The sequence below is a fragment of the Ambystoma mexicanum genome, chromosome 7p, assembly GCF_040938575.1.
Source record: "Ambystoma mexicanum isolate Mex_15411 chromosome 7p, UKY_AmexF1_1, whole genome shotgun sequence".
Classification (NCBI taxonomy): domain Eukaryota; kingdom Metazoa; phylum Chordata; class Amphibia; order Caudata; family Ambystomatidae; genus Ambystoma; species Ambystoma mexicanum.
The window spans coordinates 919621173-919647907 of NC_090939.1; the positions used below are offsets into that span (position 1 = coordinate 919621173).

The 26735-nt window shown below is 43.4% G+C and overlaps 1 protein-coding gene across 5 annotated transcripts in view; it reads left to right on the forward strand.

Annotated features, from left to right (window-relative positions):
• The window catches only part of ST3GAL6 (ST3 beta-galactoside alpha-2,3-sialyltransferase 6), a 773060-nt gene that overhangs the window by 615202 nt on the left and 131123 nt on the right, over window positions 1-26735 (forward strand). For all 5 annotated transcript variants that reach the window (XM_069637206.1, XM_069637209.1, XM_069637205.1 and 2 more), the window contains 3 exons: window positions 2896-2956; window positions 14446-14541; window positions 24093-24279. In XM_069637206.1, coding sequence (XP_069493307.1) covers window positions 2896-2956; window positions 14446-14541; window positions 24093-24279 — 344 coding nt within the window. The remainder of the gene's footprint in view (window positions 1-2895; window positions 2957-14445; window positions 14542-24092; window positions 24280-26735) is intronic.

Consider the following 26735-nt stretch of genomic DNA (forward strand, 5'->3'; position numbering starts at 1 on the left):
TTTGAAATGGCGGTAAAGGATGAATTTGTTGAGTGCTCTGAGGTTTATGACTGGGTGCACTTTTTGCTTCCTGTGTACCAGAAATATGAGACTGAATAAGCCTCCCTGACTTGTGCAGGGGCAAATCGCTTGCTTCTGATGGAGACTGAGTATTTCGCTGTCTAAGGCGGTTTGATCTGATAGACACATTACTATGGGAGTGGGGCGACATGACTGAATGGTCTGCGTGAAAAACTCTAGGCGTAGACCCTGAGCTGTGTCCCTTACCCAGGCATCTCCTGATAAGGTATCCCAAGCATTTGCAAACATCCTTAACCTCCCTCCTATAGGTGTTAGTGGGGCTGGCGCAGTTATCAGTACACTGACCTGAGGGTTGTTGCTGGGCAGGGTATCTAGCCGCTCTCCTCCAGGGACGCCCTCTTCCACGACCTCTCGAGGGGAAGAAAATGTCGGGGCATTCTTGCCAGGAATTATACTGACCTCTGGATTGTTGAGGTCTCTTGTCAAAGAAGTAATGGCCGGAAGAACGACCTCTTCCTCGTCCGGCCCTGGAGAAAACCTTGGTTGCAAATACTCTTTTTATTGAAGCCTGTGCTTTGTCCAACGCCGTGAATGTCCTGACAAATTTTGTCATCTCCTTTATAAAGGGATCTCCGAAAAGCTGGCCTTGCACAGTTGGGCCGGATTCTGTGTCTGCAAGTTCGGTTAATTTGGCAACTATTTTGTATAGGATGCCTTTCCATCGCTCTGTTGAGATGGCGCAACCGGCGTTGCCCAAAAGGCAAATAGCCCACTGGACCCAACCGGACAGTATCACTGGGTCGATGGGGTCCGATGAGGTGATGGCTGCATTCGCAAGATCAGAGATTTTTGCTAGTGCACCTGCTATGTCCAGTACCTTATCCTGGCAGGCCTTCCAGGCGTGATCATTACCCTTCCTGGGGTCTTTAACGTTTTTACCCAGAAAGCTAATCATTTTAGAATCAAGCTCTGGAGTCAGAGCTACTTTATCCGCAATGTCTGGTCGTGGACATTCAGCACGAAGTCTGGCCCGAACTTCTTTATCGAGTGGCTTGCGCAGCCTAAGGTGGATGTAACTCGATGTCTTGGAAGATGGTTCCCAGTCGGTGGACCTGGGGTGTATTAAGTCTTCTGGGGTAAATGTATCTTCAGTAGAAGGTTTGGTCCCGGTTGTGTCTTTAGGGATGGGGTCTTCCGCAATCCCTGATGCAGAGGGTTTGAATCCTCAAAATGAAATTCCTCATCTGAAGAGGAGTGAGAAAGATCAGCGTCGTAGACGTTCTTATTATGATCATCTTCTTCCGAGCCCTGTCCATATCCCTCTGGGCTTGAGGGTCTATTTCCCCAGATTTCCTCCTCGGGGTAAGAGGGTTAATGGGAAGGGGTTACCTTCCTATTCATGAAGGCTTGTTTCAGCCTTGAGAAGACGTCCGTTACGGCAGCTGTGGCATTAGATGGCTGGCTTGCGGGGGGGGGGTCGTAGAGATTTTACTCTTGCGAGCCAGTGTGCGTCCCCCTTCGGTATGGTGCTTCCTTTTCTGTGCTCTCTTCCTCCCAAGAGGGGAGATCCCTCTGAAAGGCTCCTCCATAGTGTCTAGGCGATTTTGTATGGGAATGAGCATATCCGTTACAGCTTTCTTAACACTGGTCTCCACAGAGGATCCCAGAACCTTCTGTAAACTATTAGCCATTGTCACTTCATCTATGTAACAGTGATCGCCCTCAGCCTCAGACCAAGCCTGATCTGATTGAGGCGAGTACTGTTCTGCCATTATAAAATAAATGCTCCTTACTCACTTTTTTTTTTCTGGGCTTCTGAACACCTTCTCTCACTGCCCAGTAATCTTATTTCAGTTCAGCTTTGTAATTGTTCTTAATATGCTGAATAGGAGATTTCTTTGATATATCCGCGGTGAAAAAAAACCCACGAGAAGGAACACTTGTTCTTGTCTGAGGAAAGATTCCAGCGCTCGAGCTGCAAGAACCGTTATATTATAACAGGCATGCGCGCTCAAGCGCCGGAATGTAGAGGAAAGGACCAGGAGAGCAGGAGCTCCCCTGGCGGCCTGCAGGCGGTGCAGCGTGCTCTGGCTAGGCCACGCCGGACTCCCAGTGCTTCAGGAGTGCAACAAAGCTGCGGAGAAGCCGGCGCACGTATGTCGACAAGCGGATTAAATAACGGCTGAACAGCTGTGACCGTGTGAAGCGGAGCTTCACATTAAGCGGTCTCCGAGGCCAGAGGCCTGGCGTCGGAGCTCAACATAAAAGTACGAATTATTATAATTTTTTTTAAAATAAATATTGAAAGTAAAATTCGTATTAGTCTATAACCATGCAGTAAACATATATTATGACATTTTGCAACGTTATCTTTTAAATTATAAAATCATGACGTAAGCAGTGCTAAACATGAAGTACTTATCTCTTGCTGTGAGCAGCAAAGAGGAAGTGTCATCATGTTTAGGACTGTTTATGCAGGGGATCTGAACTACTATTGGTGGACAAGGTCACGTGTTGATGGCCTCTAAATGAACTGGAGCTAAGCTCCCTGGGAAATGTAGTTTCTTCAGAGACTCTTACCTTTTATGTTATGATGTTACTGTTATATTGCTATGCTTATTATATATATTTAGTGCACCTGTTTTCTGCACATTACTCGTTTGGTGCACAAATATCTTGCTGTTGAGCTTTTTCTTTATTGTCGAATAAAAGAAAGAGAAGCATAATGGGAGCCTCCAGTCTTGACACAGAATCCCTTCTAAACTTCGCTTTCTAAGTATAAATTGTGTTAATATCACTGAATGAAAAGTACTGTTGTGGTTCTTCTTGCCTAAGGTACCTATTATGTTAATGTTTATTTTTTTCGTTTCATAGAGAGGTACCTCAGATTGGTGTTCTCTAAACTGAAAAACTGTAACCTCCCTTCAGAAATAAAGTAAGTTCTTTTTTATTTATTTGTTTACCTTTGTACCGAAATGTAAAATCAAAATCAGATTTGTTGGTTGAAGAATTAAAGGACCTCTCCCTTTACCTGTTTTTCCTATCTCACAAATAGTCATACCCGGAAAATAATTGATTTTTAATTTGGTATTGATTGATACAGTCTTTCACAGGTTAGCCCCATTAAATTTGCTAATTTTTCTGTTCAATCGCTCTTATTTCACACTCACTTCTTCACTGGCCTGTTTTTATCCTACCCCCCTGACCGTATTGGCTCATCCTCTGACAAAATGGCCTGCCGCCTGCTCCAAAGGCAATACCGGCTCTCCGTTCTCACTAAGAAGAGAGCCCTTATCCAAGCCCGCATCTCTGCGGCATCTAACAATTCTGCCGAACTCTTCAAAATCTGCAAGAGAGCTGGCCAACCCTGCAGCAGTCTCCACCTCTCCTGTCCCCTCCCTGGCCCTCTGCACAGCACTAGCCTCTCACTTCTTTTAAAACACTCAAGACATCCTATCCTCACTCTCTTCCTATCACCTCCCCTCCCCTATTCCCTGCTCTCCCTCTGGCCTTTCGGCAGCCACCCCTCCTCCCTCCTTCTCTGCCTTTCCCCTTTTTTCTGCAGACGAGGTTTCGAGACAAGTCCGATCTATGAAAGTCTCGTCAAAACAGGTCCACCCCTGTTCCTGTAAAACTATCAGGCACCACATCGACTTCCTGGCGCCTGCCTTGGCTGACTTCTGCAATCACTCCTTCGCCTCTGGAGTCTTCCCATCCCCCCTCAAGCACTCCCTTGTGCACCCCCTTCTTAAGAAACCCTCCTCCGACCCCTCCTGCCCAGCTAACTATCGCCCAATCTCTATCACTCCCTTCCTGGGCAAGCTCCTGGAGGAACTGGCCATCTCCCAGCTTAATCTCCATGCTGAATCTGTTGGTAGTCTTCATGACCATCAGTCTGGATTCAGAGCTGCCAGAAGCACGGAAACTGCTCTCCTGAACATCCATGAGGACCTGCTCTCAAACCTTGACTCTAATACCCCTTGTGTTCTCATCTTGCTCGACCTCTCCTCTGCCTTTGACACTGCTAACCACACCACCCTGCTCCACAGTCTCCTTGATAACCTGGGTATCACTGGTCAAGCTCTGGCGTGGCTGTCCTCCTTCCTCTCCAATCGACCCTCCCAGGTCCAACTGGCTTCCTTCCTCTCTGACATCTTTTTCTCTACCTGTGGTGTCGCCCAGGGATCTAACCTCTCCCCCTGGCTGTTCAATCAGTATCTTGCACTTCTTGCTCACCGCATAGCCGCTCTCTGTCCCAACTTTCAGTGTTACGCGGATGATACCCAGCTCATTTTCAGGCTACCCTCGGCCTTCTCTTCCACTTCCCTCATCTCTGACTGTCTTTGTGCTATCCAGGAATGGTGTGCCGCCAACGATCTCTGCCTTAATGCCAGTAAGACTGAGATTCTACTTATCGGCACACCCACTCCCTCCTTCCCTGCAGCTCTCTGGCCGGCCTCCCTTGGCTCTCTTCCTGCTCCTACCTGCACTTCAAAAAACCTCTGGGTCATCTTCGACTCCACACTCTCCTTCTCTCCTCACATCTCTGACGTCTCTAAGAAGTCACACTACTAGCTACACCTCCTCAGAGGTATCCTTCCTTTTCTCTCCTTCCCCCAGAAGTTCACTGTCTCCAGAGCTCTGGTTCTCTCTAGGCTGGACTACTGTAACAGCCTCTATCTAAATCTTCCTGCCTCTACTCTCTGCCCTTTGCAACTCATCCAGAACAGGACTGCGAGACTTGTCCTTGGCCTCAAGCCCAGGGACCGTATCTCTCCAGGACTGAAATCACTACACTGGCTCCCAGTGACTGCAAGGATTAAGTTCAAAACCCTCTGCATTGTCCACAAGGCCTTCTGGGGCATTGGGGCGACATACCTTCAACTCCCTCTTCCTAAATATCTTCCTTCTCGAGCCCTTCGCTCATCCACCTCCAACTACCTCAGGGTCAGCCGCTTCTCCAAGCAACAAGCTGGTGGTAGATCTCTCGCCGCAGCAGGGGCCTCCCTCTGGAACAGCTTTCCTGCCTCCCTGAAACTTGAGGAGAACCATCTCCGGTTCCGGAAGCACCTCAAAACCTTGCTCTTTGCCTCCGCTTTCTCTCCCTCTCTCCCCTGCTAAAATCACTGAACCTGCACTAAATCTGCAACTGGGCCACTCACCGATCTCATATCCTGGCCCAGCCACTCTTCCTTGCACTGCCTACATGCACTACGGGACTGTCTCTGTATCCCACAGCCCCTTCTCCCGGCACTTACCTTGCACTTGCCACCAGCTGGCCCTATTATTTATCTCGTATTCTATTAACCATGTACCACACTTTCCTTGCACTTGCCACCAGCTGACCCTATTATTTATCTTGTATTCTACTAACCATGTACTTTACTTCCCCTCTCCCCTTCCCCTGCACTTTTTCCCAGTCCCCCTACCCTTGCACTTGCGCGATCTGAATGACACCTGGCCTAGTAGGATCGTTGTCTGTCTCCCTCTGTCCCCCCCCGCCTCGTCGCGCCTTGAAACACTTGTGTATAGGCGCGTTACAAATGCCATATCATATCATATATCATTGAGGGATATTTAGGGCAGTGAAAAATAACTTAACCTCGTCCTAAAAGACAGCCTGCCACACTCGAGTGCTGAAGCATGCTTGTCTCTACCTCATCCCTGCTGCCACATCTACTCTCACCAGTCTGCGCAGTAGCTTTGCCACTGTGAGCCACCACCCTGGCAGCCTTCTAAACTTGCCAAATAATATGAATAAGCCCCTTTGCTAGATTAAACAGTCGTACACCCCCTCTACATTACTGCTTGCTTTTGTAATAAGGATGTGCCCAAAAGCAATTATTACCAGTAAACTGAAGTGTGCTTCTCCAAAGCATTTACTCATGCAGAGAATAATACAAAAAAAGATAGGATCATATCCATAGAACACAATTGATCAGGATCACTGAAGTGTGAAATGTGACAAATGAATGACTTTTAGAAAAGTCTTCTACCACAACAATCACATGAGTGGTCAAAAATATCCGATTTCATCATATTTATTTCATGAGTACGCAAGGGGAAGGGACTACATATTAGATTACAGAGTTTTTTGTGGGGGATCTGTGTTGGTACAACCTCTTCTGTTGGCGACTTTATATTAAAAAAACTAAGGCTTTTCAACCGTGTCGCATCTGTGTGGCAATTGTTGGAGGAACCAATCCCCTACCTCCTTGTTTAAATAACAGATCAGAATGGTCTGCCACTCAAAGATTGCGCCACACGTAAGTTCTTTCAAAAACACAAAAGCCCTTTATACCTGGTTTACACGTGTTTCGGCTGCTCAAGAGCCTTTCTCAAAACAAATAGGGCATTGACAAAAGACCAATCATATTCCGTCTTTTTTCCTCTTATTAGTCCCGGGTAAATCCCTCGAGCGCTTTAGTTCCAGTCTCCTCACGTCGGCCTTGCACAGTAAGTCAATGCCCCATTTGTTTTGAGAAATGCTCTTGAGCAGCTAAAACACGTGTAAACCAGGAATAAAGGGCTTTTGTGTTTTTGAAAGAACTTGCGTGTGGCGCAATCTTTGAGTGGCAGACCATTCTGATCCTACATATTAGATTAGTTGAATACAAAGAATTACGAAAAGTCCAAGAAAGGAATGTCTGATTTACAAACACATGTATAAATACCTAATTAATGGTATTGTGTTAGCTTTACAAAACATTGTAATTCACATTGGACAGACTATATATAGGAATAAAAAAATGTCAACACGTTTTTGGCCTATGTTATGTTAAAGGTTCTTATGCCGCGCACTGTCGCCACTTGCCTTGTTCCTTGGCGCTCTGTTAGCGCATTGTATAACATAACATTGTATGTTGCTCACTTTTTGCTTTATGGCTTTTTATAGGACAAAACAAGTGATACAAAACCTCTGCTACTGGGTTCTTGTGTCACCTAAGTGCTTCATCATGATATTTATGCTCTCCGGGTCTCTTTATGTTGTCATCTTGGCTTTTTTCTATTGTGTCCCCCAGGCTGTACAAGTTTCCCTATAGTGCTTCTTTTATGTCACTGTTTTACACGGATGCATACATTTCATAGCTTATTTTCACAAGTGCCTCGACTGTTAACTTGTCTTTGCTTGCTAACCCATACAGTTTCCTCACGTTTTATCTTAGAAGGATAGCTCATTAGTGTTCCAACCCCTGCAAGGATCGCTTGAACCATCATCCTTCTGAGGTCCATAAGTTGAGTTCTTTAAATTCTGTAGGGACAGCAATTCCAATGTTTTGAAGCACTAACATCAATATTATTATTGAGACATTTGTTGAAAAACCTGTCTGAAACATGCAGCACATTATCGAGCTATATTTGCAAAAAAGAGTTAAAGCCATTTCTAGAGGACACACCTGTATTTCAACACTTCAAGGTCTCATCGCATCCAGCAGCAACAGCACATTTTATCACTTCAAAAACTCCAATCATAATTGTATGCCCACCAAGATAACGCTAGTTCTCAATTATTTTGCAACAAATGTAATGCTCAGTGTTTCCTTGCAGATATTGTTGATAAGAGATTTCTAACAATAAAGGAATTACTTTATTTTGACAAGCATGAGCAACTCCACATAAATCCTTATCACAAATAGTAAAATAGAATAGGCTTGCTAAAATGTACTTATATTCAATCATTTGGTAAAAAAGAAAACCATTACATAAACGTATAAACTATCTATAATTAAATCCTAAACCCCGTTGATAAGACAAATATGACACATCTCTCCCGCATGGTCGTATTGTGAGTGGTTTACCATGTATAATAAAACATCTACATTCAGCAACACAAGAGCATATATTAACGGGCCTATAAAATAAATAAATATGTAATAATTGGTGTGTTGCTATCTTGCTACAGACGGGGGTTTCACATGGTCTGGGCAAAGAAATCAATCTTGTTTAATGACTATAAAGTGGAGAAATGATGTGCCCAGTACTGGTCTTCAATTGTATTTTCTGTACCTTTTACGGCCCACTGAAAATTGGGCCTTGATTTTGCCAAAATCTCGTCTTTCTGTCCTGAGGCCGCCTGGAAGGCTTGCCACGAAGTACATTTTTTCCTGACCGCCCATTTGTAGGCAGGACTAGCAGCTTATCACATTTCTCAATAAATGAGTATTTTTCAGGGTTGGAGGTAGTTTGCTTTTGGCAAGTTTGCATTCTTCGTTAAACCGACCCTCCTTTTTTAGAAGGAACACATGTTTTCAGAAAGTTAAGACAGGAGTCTGATAAGGATGATGTTAACTTTGCATGTATTATCACAATTGTTTAGGATTTCAGGGTCCAAGTGAAGTAAGACATGAATTGGGGAATTAGTGATCAGGGGCACTCACTGCCGTAGTAATAGGTATGTATTGTTTGTTGCACAGCTTTTGTTGTAAGTCCAAGCGCCCTGATGCCCTTGGGCTACCGGCGCTATACAAAAATAAAATACATACATACATACAAATACATACATCAAAATAGCTAAAGTTGAGTTTAATTCGATTCTCATAGATAGTGGCAATATAAAACTTCTTCCATCTCCACATCCTATGGACACTACACACCTCAACCAATGCTGAATGGTGCAAGGTGTTCATTGATTTGGTATCCCCCTGCCACAATGTTTGGAGAGCTAGTGGATGGTGGTCAGTAATGATTTCGACAATGTGAAAGTCCATTATTAAAGGTCATGCTTTGACTGCGATATACAAGTAATCAATGGTACAGGCCACACAAGAGATTCTACAAGTAAGTTTCCCCAGAATATCCATACTAATTCTCCCATTGGTAGACCTTAGGCCCCCACTCCCAAAGCCAGGATTTGAATCGGAAGCCATTGGAGCCAGAGTGTGGTGTCTGTTATGCCCAAGATAGAATTTTCATGATTGTCAATTAATTTAGGTGGTGGGCTGGGCTAGTACCTATTTTCAAGTTACAATCCTTCCTAGAAGTATCCAATCATGTGCACCTTCTACCTTAAAAAGTTTAAAAAGAGAAAGACTGGATGTATTGTTGAGCATTTGAGAGGAATTATTAAACGAGTTGCTCAGATTGGTTCGGCTGTGGGGGAGGGTTCCTATATTCCGGGGTTGCACACTAACCTGTAGGCAAATGAATTGAGACCTGGGTACAATTTAGTGAAGTCCTGCTTAGAAATGCGAGCCCACCAACATGTTTATTCCGATCATTCTTCGATGCCAAGATTTGGTGAGTCTTATATCTATCATTTATGATTTCATGGATTGCTCTGGTTTCTTGAACAGGATAATATAGGTTGAATAAGAATTTAATATGGTGTTATCATTTAATTTGTTTACCATACCGGCTGTGTTCCAGGAAAGAAATAAGGTCCGGGCTAATGTGCACACCTGTGTTGTCACTCCCCGAATTTGAGTTGTGCGTTACTGCCACCAGTGGGCATACTGCACTAGCTCTAGTAGGACTAGTAAGCCATTTAGATGGAAACAGGTGGTTATTCGGGAGGAGAGGTATTAAAGCCACCCCTTGTAGGGGGAACACCATTTCAAATCTATTTTTATCAATAGTACAGCCCACCATATCACATTTTTCACATGCCCTTGAAATGCCATTTGCGGCTAATTGGTTCACTAGAGATTATCCTTTGATTAGTATTTGAATTATTACCTAACAGATTGGAGTTAGGAGAGGTCAAGGGTAAAATAAGGCCATTAGGGTTGGCAAAAACTTGGGCTCACCCCCTTTTGTGAATGGTTGATAAAAAAAAACTGGTCCATTACTCCCTTTCTGGGCAAACTCCTGCTAAAGTTGCCCATCTCGAAGCTTAACCTTCATTCCAATTCTGTTGGCTGTCTCCATAACCACCAGTCTGGCTTCAGAGCTGCCAGAAGCAAGGAAACTGCTCTCCTGAACATCCGTGAAGATCTGTTCTCCAACCTTGACTCTAACATTCCCTCTGTCCTCATCCTCCTCGATCTATCTTCTACCTTCGACACAGTCAACCATACCATCCTGCTCAACCGTCTCTGTGATAACCTGGGTATCACTGATCAGGCTCTGGCCTGGCTGACATCTTTCCTCTGATCGACCCTCCCAGGTCCAACTTGGGTCCTTCCTATCATCTATCTTCCTCTCTACCTGTGGTGTTCCCCAGGGATCAAACCTCTCACCCTGGCTTTTCAACCAATACCTGGCAACTCTCGCCCACTGCATTGCCATTTTCTGCTCAAATTTCAAGTGTTATGCTGACAACACTCGACTCATTTTCAGGCTGCCCTCGGCCAACTCCTCTCCCTCTCTCATCTCTGATTGCCTAACTGCCATTCAAAATTGGTGTGCAGCCAATGATCTTTGTCTGAATTGCGGCAAGATGGAGATCCTCCTCATTGGCACACCTTCACCATCCTTTCCCCTCACTCTCTGGCCGGCTTCCCTTGGCCCCCATCCTACTCCCACCTGTAAGGCTAAGAACCTCAGGCTCATCTTTGTCTCCACACTTTCCTTCTCTGCCCACATCTCTGATGTCTCTAAAAAGTCAAACTTCCTACTGCACATCTTCAGAGGTACTCTGCCTTTCCTTCCCCGAGAAGCTCATGATCTCCCAAGCTCTGGTTCTCTCTAGGTTGGGATATTGTAACTGCCTCTTCCTAAATCTACCTTCCCCTACTCTCCGCCCTCTGCAACTAATCCAGAACAGGACTGCAAGACTTGTCCTTGGCCTCAAGCCCTGGGATCGTATCTCTCCAACTCTGAAATCTCTCTATTGGCTTCCAGTGGATGCAAGGATTAAATTCAAAACCCTCTGCAATGTCTACAAGGCTTTCTGGGGCCTGGGTCCAAATCCCTCCGCAAATACCTCCCCTCTTGAGCTCTTCGCTCCTCTACCTCTAACTCCCTCAGGGTCAGTCGTTTTTCAAAGAAACGAGCTGGGAGTAGATCTGTTTTAGGCTGGGGCCTGGAACAGCCTCCCTGCAACTCTAAAACTTGAGGAGAACCATCTCCGGTTCCGGAAGCACCTCAAAACCTTCCCCTTTGCTTCTGCCTTCACTCCCCCTCTCTCCTGCTGATCTGTTCTCTCTTGGCACCATGCACCTGGCCTCCTTCTGTCCCCTGGGCCCAGGTACCTGCTCAACCTGCCACCCTCCCGTACTGCCTCCAGGCCACCCCTTGCACTGGGGTCTATATCTGCACCCATACAGTCCCCCACCCCTTTTTCTTCCTGCACTTATCAGACCTACCCTGTCTGCTGCCTTAAACCCAGCACTTGCCAATTGCTGGCTGCACTACCACTGTTTGTTACCTTTTATTTATTATTATTTATCTGTTCCTCCTTTGCTCCACACTTTCCACTTCTCCCCTCTTCCATGCACGTTCCCCCTCCTCCTCTCCCATGCACTTGCACATTCTTAATGTCACTGGGCCTAGTAAGATTGTTTTGTTCTCCCCTGTTCCCCTCCCTTGGCTTGTTGTGCTCTGAAACACGTGTGTAGGAGTGCGATAGAAATAAAATATCAATATCAATACAATAGTTACCCTGTACTTCTTTTGGTGACGTTCTCACCTAGTCCGCACTTCTGGACGTTTTGATGCATTGTGGATTCATATTTGGCCTGATAATACTAGCGTTGAGCCAATGGGGTCGTTCACCTGATTAGAGAGTCAATTCATTATATCTAGGATGGAGCGAGTTGACGCCCTCAGTCACGTGCAAACTCATCACAGCCTGCCGTCCATTCGTTACCACCCCTAATTGCATTACCCTTGCCAGAACCCTTATGTCAAAACTCGACTACTGTAATGCACTTTACTTAGGGACGCGTCAACAAAATCTGGGCAAGCTGCATGTCACCCAAAACAACGTTATCAGGGCAGCACTAAATATTCCCAGGAATCAGCACATATCAGACATTAGACGCAGCCTACATTGGCTCTCTGTAGCCCAAAGAGTCGCCTTCAAATCACTTGCTCTTACGCACAAATGTCTTGCCAACCAGGCTCCATACTATCTGGTGCGCCGGTTCACACCTCACACCGTCACCGCTCTCAAAGGGCTGCCCAAGCTCACTGTCTATCCCTACCCAGATTCCATCTTCAGAAAGCTGGTGGGACTAGTTTCCTGGTCCTTGCCTCCAAACTTTGGAACTCTCTTCCCAACCCTCTCAGAGCAGAACCCTCCTTCCATTCCTTCAAAAGTAAAGTCAAATTGTGGCTTATTGATCAAGACATGCAAACTTCTGGTCTCAGCCATTATCCTTCCACCTAATGACCCTCATACTCTTCTACTTGTATCACAATTGTACATTTGAAAGTACTCTCTTATTGTAAGTTTGTAATGCGCCTGTAAATTATGCTCCATTATGTATATCCTGTTTCTGCTGCTTGACTCTTTCCTTTGTTGTATGTTATATCTCTGTAACACTTTGTAACCTAAGATATGCGCCCAGATGACTTTGGGGCAGGCACGCTATACAAATAAACTAAATACAAATACACCCACCAAAGCTAAGGCAGTAGCGGTTAAATCCAAAATATTACAAAGTAAATAATCTGTCTTCCTAGCGCCATGGGGTAAACATGTATCTGTATCACTGTTATGGCGAACTAATGCTGGAATCCCTTGGAGGAGCCCAACCTTTCCTGACCAATAATCACGTCTACGTTGGGGAGTATAGGGAGTTAGATATAAAGTTCCGGTGCTCTGGTCGAATTAGATTGGGTTGTTAAATCAATAACAGAGCTCAGGGCCGCAGTGAATGGTTTTTGAGCATTAAACTAAACCTCTTTCTCAATGTCTCAGTGTATCGTCCATAATGGCTAAAGAATTAAAAAACTACGTTTTAAAAATGTGTTAAGAACATCATTGTCAGTTTAAGCTCATCTTGTTTTAATCGCGGTACTCAGTAGTTAATTTCCATACTGGTCATTGTTATTAGAAAAGACAGTCTTTGTTATCCTCTGCTCCAGGGGTCAGTTCACAATAAGTCGAATTGGTTGCTAATGAAGTACTTGAGAGAGGAAGAGCCGCTGGGTTCATGAGAGCAACAACGTGTACATGTGTAAAAGGCTCTGGGAGATTGGTACCCAAAGCTTGCTCAGCAGATTGCTGATTGTTGGATAAAGTATTCAACGTTACTAGGCTGGATGAGTAGTTCAAATATGCCGGTAAGGGAGCCACGACAAACTTGAAACTCAATGTCGTCACAGGCAATTTAAAGAGGTTCAGGAGCAAATCAGAAGGGGTAAAGACATGTTTGGCTACCTCGATCTTTTTTTCGAGTGCCCCTTCATTTCCTTAAGATAAGTGCCCAAAAACGTCTGTGCGTTAGTTGGGATGACCATTGCTTATATTCAGAGCCAAATTGATGTGATTATATAACAGGATGTTACAACCAATTTCCAGTGACTTTCATCTATACCCCAACAATGTCCATGCATTTTAGGGTGTACAGTTCATATATTCCATGGTGGTGTGCAGGTATGCCCAGGTGCTGCCTGTGTCCAGGTAGCATACAATCAGCACCCGTTGACTTATTTGATTTCTTTCATAACATACAAACTTCTGAGAAGATTGTAAGGCGTTGGGTCACAATGAACACACCAATTGATACACAATCCTCACAAACGGCTTGTTTATTTGGGTGTGGTGCAGCGATCTTTTCATGAACTGAATGCAGCAGGCAATGGGAAGGCCGCTTGAGTTACACACTGATGGGCAACCATGTCATCTTGCATACTATCGAAGGACTAGTAGGTCTCTTGATTAGAATCGGTATCTTCAACACTTGTGCCAGGGATAAAATTCGAGCAGAGCACATTTTGAGACTCTGTGACACCACTTCTCAAAATATAGAAGACTCCTAGTAGAGGCAGAGTGCTGAAACTGCACAGTAAACCTAGCCACAGGATTAGTTACAGAAAGATGCCCTTAACCGTGCCACCGTGTGGTAAGGATCTTAACGGGTTTTCTTAAAATTCCCACTTTCCACCGTACAACCTTAACTAGAAATGTGTATGCTTGTGCTAGCTGTATTTAGTCCTAGCTTTTTAAGTGACTATTATTTCGAGTGTCTGTTTGCTTTATGTGACGCATGTGTGTTTATGCAAATGCTTTCCATGGACGTTTTTGTGTTTGTGCTTTTTATTTTTGGTATGGCAAGCCTATTTGACGTGAAATGTGATATATATTTCTTGAAAGCTTGTATGGTTTCTTTTGAAATCAGAAACACAAAGACATGACCATTAGGAGTGCAGATCAAGACTTCATGGCAGATATTTAATGGTGAGAGAAGTCAGATTGTCAACTGCAACAATAATATCCATTTAAAGACTGACAGAATATTATACATGTATCTTTTAATGTGTTGTGTACATAATTTTGCATGATCATTCACTCTTGTTTTTCTTCTTTTAAAATAGTGTGCCATGCAGGAAGTGTGTTGTTGTTGGAAATGGAGGAGTACTTCGAAACAAAACTTTGGGGAGCAAAATTGACTCTTACGATGTGATAATAAGGTAAGCTTTAGACATGATTAGTTATCCCCATTTGTGCGGGGAAGCAACACTTCTGGTTTTCACTAGCCTTTTTATGATCTTGCCCTATATCTCTACAAATGGACATTAATGATGTGACTGGCATTTTTCCTGTCCTTAGAAGGTTGAACCATGTCGACATTCTGCATTACCGCAGGCCTCCCATCCCCGGGCATACTTTGTGTGACGGTTTTCGAATCTGAAACTGGGGTTTTGTGTCAATCCAGGATTGTTTCTGGTGGTAGTCGTGGATACGTTCTCCATGAATTGACAACCTCTAAAGTATGCTTAATTTCTATATAGAAGCATTTGCGCTTGTTGGACTTTTGACAGTAAATGTGGCCAAGTAGCTATGTTGAGGATTAACGCCAATCAAACAATGCACCAATGAGTACTCAAGTCAGTCTACGTATCTGTGATATCAGTTGTCAATTTTAGCATGGATCCTTAGTGTGCACTGAAGGAACAATTTTCCCATTGTAAATCTTTCTTTGTAAAGAGACTTTTTGGGGGAGTGTCACGTTGCGAGATATTGTGCCCCCCTTGACCTCAACCCCACACTGTGTTTGAACCACTAAATGAATAAGGGATAATTGGTTCCCATCAGCCTGAGATGACTACAGTGCCCAGAATTCCTTGCACTGATGGAGGTGGTGTTAAATATGTGCACCTGGAATACCTCTTGGATGAATCCGTGAGACAAGAAAATGTTTGGAGCAGAACATCACTGTGCAATGGAGTGAATAGAGCTGAGAAGCAGTGTGCGTCCCTCGTCCAGAAAAATATATTCAGTGTTCACAGGTGATGCTAATCTTAGAATATAAACTTTTGGAGGCCTATAATCTTTGCTAGAATTCAGATCCCTCCAATACCCTCACTGTGTTCTCCCCCTGATGATTGTGAAGCGCTCTGTTGCTTCCCAAAGCTAGGTCTGTGTTCAATAAATACCCTAATAATACCCTAATAATAATAATACACGTGTGCCATGATTCCACTGTAGAATCCTAGATGGTTCGGAAACCGAATATCGGGTAGAGGAAATGCTCAAAAGCAAATAGGGTTGTTACATATTAAAGAAGAACTTTGCAGTTGCTGAAAAGCATGAGGATCTCAAGTGTACCGGCCTATAGATTTTCTTGACATTGACCTTTTGAGCATTCTTATGCGCAGAATGGGATTACCATAATAAATTATCTCAGACTCATTTATTAAGCCTTGAACAGAAGGCTTCTTCTTTGTAGTTGACCTAGCTGGATGTTCTTTTCTCTGGAACTTTAAAGCGAGTTAAGGTACATTGTTATCTTCGTCTGGGGCTTATGAATAGGCCTTGTTTTCTAGCCTTGCACCACGTGTGAGGAGACCATGATTTTTTCTCTTACCTTTCTATTTGATTCAATTAGACTGGGTGCCATTACTCTCTTGGGTCTGGAGACTTGGTTGCTCCATCTTTCATATGCTTTTTGCATCTTTAATTGTACAATACTTGGCATTCGCAAATGTTTGCTCATTTACTTTATCTAAGGGAAATATGTCCTGCATACATTGCTTCTCCTCGTTGACTCCCTTTGTACCTTGCAATTGCTTCTTGCTGTGGCATCCTTGATCCTTGACCAAAAGGTTATCCTTTGTTCGTGCATGAATTCATATCCCAGCATCAGTCAGCTCTGCAGCCTTGGTCCCTCTCCTTCGAGCTTTTCACATACTATTATTCAGAGCCGACGTCCATCTTTTCAACATGGTCGCCTTACCCTTGTTATATTTTCTTCTCTTTGCGTCTCCGTTACCTCTCCATTCTTTAAGTATTCTCATATCGTTTCATGTGTCTTCTCTTCATGACGTCACTTTGAACCTGCCAGATTTTACTCATAGGCCTTCTAGCTCCATTGAGGTCTGCAGACTTCCTTTTACCACTTCAGTTCTTAGATGCATTTGATACGGTTTTCTGAGAGCATAACATCTCTCATATCTTCAATGTGATATTGGAATAATACCGGAGGTCAAGCATAGTGTCTTCTTGTAATTCCAATATGACAGAGGTGAGGGGTTAGGTCTAATGACATGTACAGCTGCTTCTCTACAACATACATAGTTTAATGTATTACTTGTATTGCGCACCAGACCCGAAGGTATCAGGGCTCATTGCAGAAGGAAACTCACAGCTTAGTTACACAGTAACATCATATCATCACATTTACATATTGGTTACATAATGATATTACTGTGTCAGATAATAGTAAAATTGAGATTACATAATGGCTAAAAGTGTCAGATGATAGTACAATTGAGATTGCATAATGGCTAAAGTGTCTTGGTATCATACCAATTAAGATAACATGGTGTTTACATATCAAAGAGGTAGTAAATAATATATATATATATATATATCTCAGAATGGTTCGTTTGTCTCTCAAGGGAGGGGATAAGGGTAAGCCTTATTTTCCTGAGTCCTCGAGGCAAGTTATCATATTTTGGCGGAATTTAGAGTATGTTTGATCCTCTCTCAAGAGTGGGGGTAGTGAGTTCCAAAGTACGGCAGCTTTGACCTGGAAGCAACGTCCTCCCACTCTAGACAATTCGAATCTTGGGACTGAAAGGCTGTTAGTACTAGCAGACCTAGTATGTCTGATGGGGATCGTTTTAACAAATCTCTCCGCGAGATAGCATGGTGTGGCATTATTTAGGCATTTGAATGGAAGTGAAGCCACTTTTAGCTTGATTTTTTCATGTGGAGAGCCAGTTGTTTAATTTTCTGGTTTCAGATATGTGCTCTCTTCTAGAGATTCCCAGAGCCGCTCTCAAGGCGTTATTCTGTAGAAGCTGGATTATTTAGATAGTAGCTTTGTTGGCGCTGATGTACAGTGCATTACAGGAATCCAGTCTCGACAGAACAAGCGCTCTTGTCAAGGTAATGCAACTGTTGTTTGATAGGAAGGGTTTACCTGCTCTGATTGATTTGCAAGTATATGCAGTAGTAGACGCCATCATATTGATTTGCTTGTTGAAAGAGAGGGTTGAGTCCAAATAGACTCCCAAGGTTTTCACTTTCGTTAGCAGTGATGACAAGGTTGTTGTCTATACTGAACAAGGAGTATCTGGGTCCCAGTTTTTTCAGGGTGGGGGCAGTGCCCAAAATGATTATTTCTGTCTTGTCATCATTCAGGCATAGTCTGAGTGGCCATCCATGCCTGGATGATGAGATGCACACTGTTCACCAAGGCCAAATCCTTTTCATAATCCCCAATAAATTGTCGGAGAATCTGGGTATCATCTGCATAGTTAGTGTAGGTATTACCAAGATGGTCCAGATCATCGAAAAGGGGCTTCGTGAAGATGTTGTATAGCGTGGCCGATACCAGTGAGCCCTGGGGCACTCCACATCGGGTCAGCAGCTGCTGTAGGGGAGAAGACTCTCATGGTCCTGTTATTGAGAAAAGATTGGATCCATACCACACCTTCATCAGAGAAATGGGCAGCCAAGACCAAGTGACTGCAGAGGATCATGTGGTCCACAAGGCCGACTGCTGCCGATAAGTCCAGTAGGAGGAGTAGGGCTGACTTTCCCAAGTCCCTGAGCTCATAAATTTGGGCTTTTAGGTCAATTAAAGCTGTTTCAGTTCCGAGCTGAGGGCGAAAGCCAGACTGACGAGCTCCTAGAAGGTGTGTGACTCCAGGTATTTTTGTATTTGGGAATAGTCATTTTATCTATGATTTTTAAAAGAAACAGCACTGTAGTGATTGGGCGGTAGTTGGTAGATATAGTGGGGTCAAGTGTCTGTTTTTTAAGTAAAGGTCATACCCAAGATTCTTTAAGGTTGCTTGGTATGGTACCTGTGGAGAATTATACGTTGACAAGCTTGGTGATAAAAGGGGCCAAGTCTCTAGCTGTGTCCTTTATGAATTGAGCAGGGCATAGATCTCCCTTACAGTTCGAAGGTTTGAGCAATAGAATCGTGTTTTCAGTCTCGCTAATAGAGTCTTTGGAGAACTTGAAACGCATATGGCCTGGGCATTTTTTGGAGGTTAAAATGGATGAGGAGTTATTATCTGAAAGGATGGTAGTAAGAGACGCTTTTTTCTTGGCAATTTTAACTTGTAGGGTCGTGACCCTGTTGGCCAATGCTTTCTGTATGTTTGTACACCAAGGTTTGTCTTTTACACAGTTGTCAGGTACTGGGGTGGGGGTTTCTAATTCCTTCAAAATAGTGAAAAGTTCTTTTGTGCTAGAGTTAGCTTGGGAAATTCTGGTATTATAAGTATCTCATTTGGCCTGTATTCTTTTATTTTTGTAAAGAGCAGTTATGTTGCTTAGATTAGTTTATTTTCATCAAAAGGTAGTAGTCTCCACGATACCTTGCATTGTCTTTTTTTAGTGCGTAAAGTTTTTTGGTGTGGTGTAAACCATGAGTTAAGGTGAGCTTTAGGCTTACCTTGCCTCAATTTCAGGAGTGCGATTAAGTCCAGGGAAGTAGACATAATTGTATTGTACTCGTTCACCAAGGATTCTGGGGTCGACGTGTCTGGTAAGGAGTTAAGTTTAGCGAGAATGAGCGGGAGTAGGTTGTCAGGAGTGATGTTCTTTTCATTTCTCATTAGGATAGGCGGGCCATTTGAGTAGGAGTAGGTCTTTTCGTTGCTAGAGAAAATACCACCAAGGAGTGGTCGGTCCAAATTTGAGGGGCGCGATAGACAAGATGGAGGCATTGCAATTATAGTCTGCCACCCAATCCAGTATCCTGCCTTTATTATGCATAGAGTGAAGTACTCTTTGGGTGAAACCAAGTTCAGTGAGAATATTGGCAGTACTGGTTGTGTGCAGGTCTTTAGGGTCATTGAAGCCTAAGTTAAAGTCACCCAGTAAGATAACTTGTGAGATGTTTTTTAAATTGTTTGACAAAATATTGGATAGGTCTTCCTCAAAGGTTCCCAAAGGGCCTGGAGGACGGTAAATCAGATGGATGGTGAGAGTCTGAGAGTTGTTAATGGACAATTTAACTGTAAGACTTTCACAAGAAGTAATGTCATGGGACAGAGCTAGTCTAATAGAGAGGTTAGATTCAGCAATAAGGACTAAGCCACCTCCACACACTTTACTTCTATCCAATCTTAGAATGGTATAATCATTTGGTATGGCTAGCATAAGGGCAGGGCCTGCTGCATTATGCAACCAGTATTCCCTGATAGCCAGGAAGGTCAAGGTTATCATTTTGAATAAGGTCAGCTATCTCCATAGCATGAGCTACCATCGATCTGGCATTGATTAAGGCTCCCTTAAGGTAAGGGTTAGCCGGTAATGGGGTGGCTGGAGCTTCTAGTGAGATGATCTTGTTCTTGGGGGTAGGATATGTCCTTGTTGCAGATACTTTACGGGGACTGAGCAGTTTTTTGGTTCTGGTGTTATTTTTGTAGTTCTGGCTAAAGGTTCAAATAACTTTGTTCATCTATAGCGCAGTTTTTTATTTCTGTCAACCGTGTTAGAGAGTTGTGTGATATAGGTGGGAGACTGCTGTGATCTTGACCTTATGTTAATGTTGGCGTGTAGTTGGGAGACTGTCTGTGTAGACTGGGACATTGTTATGGTATGGTCTGGATAGTGGCACGACAGACACGACTCTGTGCAAGTCTTATATGTGCAGACTAGAGCTATTAATAATGTTACAGAAAATGGAAAGAACTTTACCACGTACATTTATTGATGGCACGATAATAGGATAAAACGCTTATAGTTCTATGTCAAGTACATGTTTCCCAAAAGCCAGAGAGATTGACTGAGGTAGTGCCAATGCTAAGCTAATTGGTCCCAAACATGCATGGGTGTTTGCCACACGCTGCATGCTACCCATGCTTGCACCACACATTTTCTATTTTGCTGCTGACCCTGTGGATTGTAATGTTGTTTGTGTTATTACATGGCTTCGCAGTTCAATGCCTCATTTGTCTGTTTTCCTTACCATGGCTGAGGGGCTTGTGAATTGCCTGCTGTCCCTCTACTGCCTGTTAATGCTATACAGACATATCGTAATATCGAGAGTGACTATCCAGTTGGAGTAAAACCACACATCTGACCCATCAAGATTCTTGTGAATGTTTATAATTCTTTTTTTTGTGGGCACCTTTCGTTTCACTTTTTGTTTATGGATCACACAATCCATTCGAAGCCATATCACGAGAATCAGCACGATATTAAATAACGTAGTCCTCTGAATCCATAGATCCAACTTCTCATTGCAGAGGTCAGCGTAACCGCTTATCGGTGGAGATACAGTACTCCAGTTTGAATTTGCAACATCCCTGTGTGTTGGGCTACTTTTGTGTGAATGTGATCTTAACGCCATGGCTGAGGCTAATGCCAAAGTGCCAGGACCAATTTCATGAATCTGCAGAACTTCAGTTGTCTCCATTGCTTCCGGTGGCTAGGATTTGTTTGCCCTCATCACTGCTCTCTTGAGGTACTCCCATCTCTGTGTTCGCCTGAGCCGACTTGAATCTGAGCAGCTGGTAGCAAAGGAGTCTATTTACAGAACCTTGCAATGCCGGGCTTGTGGTAGCAAATTTTCTCTGTAGAGAATCCCAGCCACCATTTGGAGCTCTGAGTCTCTTTCCATAGAAGACCAGAAGGGTTGAGGTGGTGTGATATACATTCACTGTTCTAAACCATCCCTTCAAACCGTCAATTTTGTATATATAAATTGCATGCCTTTTACCGGCCTCAACCCTGGCACGGATTTCTCCACAGTTGCTTACACCCTGATGTTTGCAGGATCACCACTACCGAACATGCGTTTCTACCCAGTCAAGCAGAGCGTTGCTAGGGGGGTTGAGGGGGCTGTAGCCCAGGGTCTTTTGGTTGTAGCCCTGGATAGAAGCTCAGGAGCTACAACTAAAAGACTAGCTAGCCCTGAGTCTCGATAGTCCCGAAATTAGTGTAGCCCCGGATCTTTTCCAGACCTAGCAACACCCATGCAGTCAAGAATGTTAATGGAACAACTGCAACTGTTCATTTTGCAGTTTAATCTCCGAAAGCTGCCTCTGGTGGAAATTGGTCACATTGAGTGACAAGGGGCATTCTAAAACATTTTAATTTTAAACTCAGCTGGTTGATGTTTTTTAAAAAAGTGCTTAATGCTGAGGCGAAGGAAGACCTGCAGGTTAAGCATATAATGTCCCCTTATAAATTCTGAACTTGTTAGTATTATCCATAACCCCAACAAGGAAAGGTTTGAACTGCATTATGTGGACAGATCCGTAATCTGTCGTTATCAGGTCACTAAGCAGTGATGGAAGTACAAAACACAACCTTGAGCCCAAGGAGGGCAACTTTGTGGACCTTGGTGTCAAATCGAAGGTGTGTAAATGAGAACCCTTGTGCCCCTTCTGCATGTAGATACGTGCTTCTGCTGAAACATTCATTGCTGGACAATGGTCCTCGAACAACTTAACATTCGCTGTCAGACTTCCACTCCCCATGGATATAGGGGAATAGTTTGATCAAGTACATGGAGAATTAACCCATTCCTGCCTCTCCGGTAACACCCTCTGACCCCTGCACTAGCCCCCTGACACTATTGTATTGGATAATCTATTTTAGAAACATCCCAGTATTCTCCCCTGCTGCCACCCTCCCAACTGTTATGGCATTCACTTACAAGTGTTTTCAAACTGATCGCAGGGGAGACCATAGCCACATACCCTCCTCATGTTCGTATATAAACAGGAAACATCCCTTCCTCCTCCTGCCAAAGACTTGAAAAACATTTTAATTGTGTATGAAAAAACCCATTATCCGCAACCAGCAGTCCATGACACCATTTCCTCTGGCTCCAATTGGGAGAAAAATGCTACTACTGTCTTGCCAGGTGCTTCTTGATTCTCCTACAAAACACAACAAAACGTTTTAGAGATGTATAATGTGTGTAGTGCACATCATAGCAATTGAGTACTTGATTAGGTTAAAGGTACGCTCTCCTTCAAAGTGTGCCATCATAGAGGCAGTCGAGACAATAGTTGTTTGAGGGAAAATTGGTGTTGATCAAGATATGAGACACAGGTTGTGTGAGTGTCCATTATGTCTATTGTCTTAGCAGTTATATGAGACACATATTTTGTGTGTCTAAAATGGGAACTGTTAGAAGTTTGAGGGACATATTGTGCGAGTGTCGACAATTGGAGTGAGCTTAGCTGTATGTGAGGCACATACTGTGTGAGTGCCCAGAAATTGAAGAAATTTTTAGCCGTAACTTGGCACATATTATCTGAGTGTCCATGATGTATATTGGACTTGTAAACATATTGTCCACTAAGGAGTACGATTACATTTTCAGGACAATCACATTTTTGATATTCAAGTGACGTCCAGTATTTACAGTTGAGGTTAAGAAGATATGTCAGTTGTTGAGACACTAGAGGACGATAAGTGTGAGAGCAGGTTTGGCACACAAGAAGCCAGTGTCATTTGCTATTGGTGCTTAATTGGTGACCCAGATGAGGTGGTCATGAGGTAGTGAGTACCATTACTAGGTTTGTGATATAGTGGACATACAGGAAATTACTGGTCACATGGTAGATATTAGGATGTTCTCCCCGAAATGTTGACACTGGTAATAACTATACATGTCTTCATTTAAATGTTTTAAATATATCCACAGTACATCGTTTACTCTATAGTGTTTGCGTGGTGCTCTGTGCACTACTCCCTTGTAGATGCGTTCTGTTTTTGTGTGCTCCTTGTTTTGTACATTTCTTTTCTATCTACATTCCATCCTTTCCATGTGTTTTCTTTCAGGAGAAGGGATAGTTGATGGTGTCATCACATTGGTCATGTTTCAAGATGTTTATGTTGAAGGGCTGCCTTAGGATTTCTGTTGTGGGCAGTGAGATTGCTCACTTGTCTGGAGCTCGGTAGTTCACAGGGGTGTCAGACCTGAGGCTCGGAGGTGTTAGTTCCTAGCATAAGGAGTATTTGTTCCCTGTGATGGCTGTGAGTAGATTTGTCTTTTGCTCACTGTGAAGAAGCTGGTGCTCGGGAGTGGCAGTCCTGAGACCCTGGAGTCCCGGGTAGAAGGACATACTGTTTAATTTTAGACTGTCGTTGATCCTGGCATGCATAGGTTTGGTGTATTTGTCAGACCTTTTAGATTGTATATTTCTAAGGAAGGAGATGTGTTGTAGCTAAGGCATCTGTTTTGGCAATGTGACTGAGCTGGGAGGCCTGATGGAATTTGGATGGAATGATGTATGTGGCACTTGGGCCAGGCTCGGAGTTCCAGGGATGACGGTTGAAGAATTGGAGGGAGAGAAGGAACCGGAGAGGATGCTTGTACCCTGACCTCTTGCCTTCCTACTGTAATTGTAAGTAGGAGAATGAAGAAGCATTTCCTTTTCATGCATACCTTGCTCAGTCTGGTTCTTGCTTCAAGTTCATCACTTACCTGGCCGAGGTACATTATAATGATTTGTCATATGAGTGGTATCATTGAAAACGTTCAGAATTTTGTTACAAGTACAATTTTGTTGCCATTATTTTTTTGGCTCCACAGAATGAATGATGCCCCAGTTGTGGGATACGAAGAGGATGTCGGAAGAAAAACAACATTTCGTTTCTGCTATCCAGAATCTATATTTTCGGATCCGCAGCACTATGACGAGAACACGACTATTGTACTTCTTGCTTTCAAGCCACATGACGTAAAGTGGCTGTCGGAGTTATTATTGCACAAACGAGCAGTAAGTGCCTTATATTCATGTAGCTGGCTTGCAATGTTTTGAATATACTTTTTTTTTAAATCTGATTTCCGCTAATTATTTAAAAACGAGATTGTAGGTCTTGTACAGCTTTTTGTTTCCAATTAGAAGGAATCCAGAGTCCATCAAAAAGTCTATCTGCTAAGTGAGGTTTTTGTATGTGCATAAACTGAACCGCAAAATGGCCTAAATGGGAATAGCATAATGGATGCTAGGAAAGATACCAGTCTGTGAGAGATACATAAGCTTTATTTCTCTATACAGAGTGTTTCTCCACATTAACAATTACTCTGCCATGGTGTTTGTACACTAAAGCGCCATTTTTCTTTTTTTTTAAAGAATGATACCATGTCCTTATTAAATCACGTTTATCTCTGATTGCCATGCAAGGTCCTCAAACTCCCTATGTAATTTTTATGGATGTACCTGATGTACTTTTTTGTGCAACTAATTCTAAACGTGAGTATTGGTTGCAATTCACTATATGAAGGGAAATGCAATATCTGTGTCAGTAAATTATGGTAGAATCACTGGGTTTTTTTTTTCTTTCAACAATACCAACTTCACCCTAGCAAAACAATACATTTTCGGAATCTGTGCATAGTGAGGGCTGATGTGGTTAGTGTCAGTAATTCCATCTGGGGATTGTGCCAGGAGAACCTGCAGAAGATGGGATTTACTATTTTATTTTTGTTATGTTTAAAGCATGGACCTAGCTAGGGCAGCAGGCTGTGGGTAGCCAGCATTTGGAACTGTGAGTTACGGTCTGTGTGCTCATTGGGATAAGTCCTTTGTAAGGCGTTGTTGAAAAAGCCACGTTTTGAGTGATTTGCGAAATTGGAGAATTGTGGGGGATTCTGAGCCGATACTGGGATTGAGTTCCAGAATGTGGATGTGTGACAAGAGAAGGATTGTTTGTCACTAAGTACTTTATTTGGCCTAAATACCATTAAGGACAGAAAACAGAATCCTACAAAATGCAAAGATTATAAAAAAATTATTTAATTGCTGAATACAGCATGCTAAAAAAAAAATCATATTAAAACATAAGACACTATAAGGGAGAGAAAACTTGCAGCCCCAAATTCGTACGTATCCTAGATATGAAAACATTTGATTGATTGTTTGAAAACATTTTCCACCACAGAACTCTCTATGGACCTACTTCACTATTGTTATTGTCTACCAATTTCCTCATTTTCATTCTACGCTGCCAGGCCTAATGAATGTAGCGGGCCACACTATACAGAACTGGGGGGTCTGTAGACCCTCTACAGAATGTAAAAGCCTCCGCGGTTGATCGAATACCCACAGTCCTGAAAAGAGGTCTAAGATACCAAACTCTCAATGGACCAAACACCTCGCAAATAAACAATTGATGATAGTTTCATTTCCCAGGCCACATAAAGCGCATGCTCCTAACCCATTTGAGCCACAAGAATTTATAAAAAAGGCAATTTGTAGCGTCCCTACTCTAAATCAGACAAAAAGAGTTCCTTCATAAGGTGGAGTATCAGGGTATCTTTCATGGCCAAACTCTGATTTACATGAAAGCTATTCTGGGCCCAATTTCAGCCTGTTGGCCGCTTCTGCCATATTTTCCCTGGCCCTAACAATTGCTGCTCTCTTGATATATAGAGCTGTTTTATCTGCACCATATGGGTTCTACCAAAGCCCATCCACATTCAGAGCAATTAAAGATTTCTTCATGTGCACAGCACATGGGATACTTTTGCCCCTTTCCAAGCTGAAACGGTGCTTCAGTGCGTCTCAATAACTCCCTAAGCCGTCAGTGCTCCATAGCATAACCCAATACAGTACAGGTTTAAGAGAGGCTAACTCTTCTATTGGACATACGTCCAGCATTAGGTGGGCCTCGGGGTATCAATAGAAGGTGTTTATAAAATGTATGTTCTATCTTCTCTAAGGTCTTTGTGTTTCTCCTCTGCTTTCTCTCTCTCCCCTGCTGACCACCTGTCTGCGGTGCTGACTGGTTGCTTGGCTACCCTTGCTGTCTCACAGGGTACCAGGCTCCTCCATGATCAGTCTCCCCTGCACTGCCTCCACGTCTACTGCACACTTAGGGGCTCTAGCTGTAACCTCGGCAGTACCCTGCCTCCTTGCACTTAACCTGAGCCGTGCTGCCCTAGCTGCACTTACTCAGAGCATTGCTACCCTGATTGCACGTCCCCTTCCCTCTCCCTGACACTCCCAACTCTTCCTACCCCCTGCACTTAGCATTGTTGTGAAAGACCACAAAATGAGGCTTAGTACAAAGAAATGGAAATAGCCAGTCACAAGGTCAAAGAACAGTATTTATTAGAGTCCAGACTGGGGTCTCAGCGCCCCACAATGCATGCGTACAGACACTGTGGCAGGAGAGAGCCCCAAACAGCCAGGATGTCTAACATATATACATTCAGGAATAACATACGATA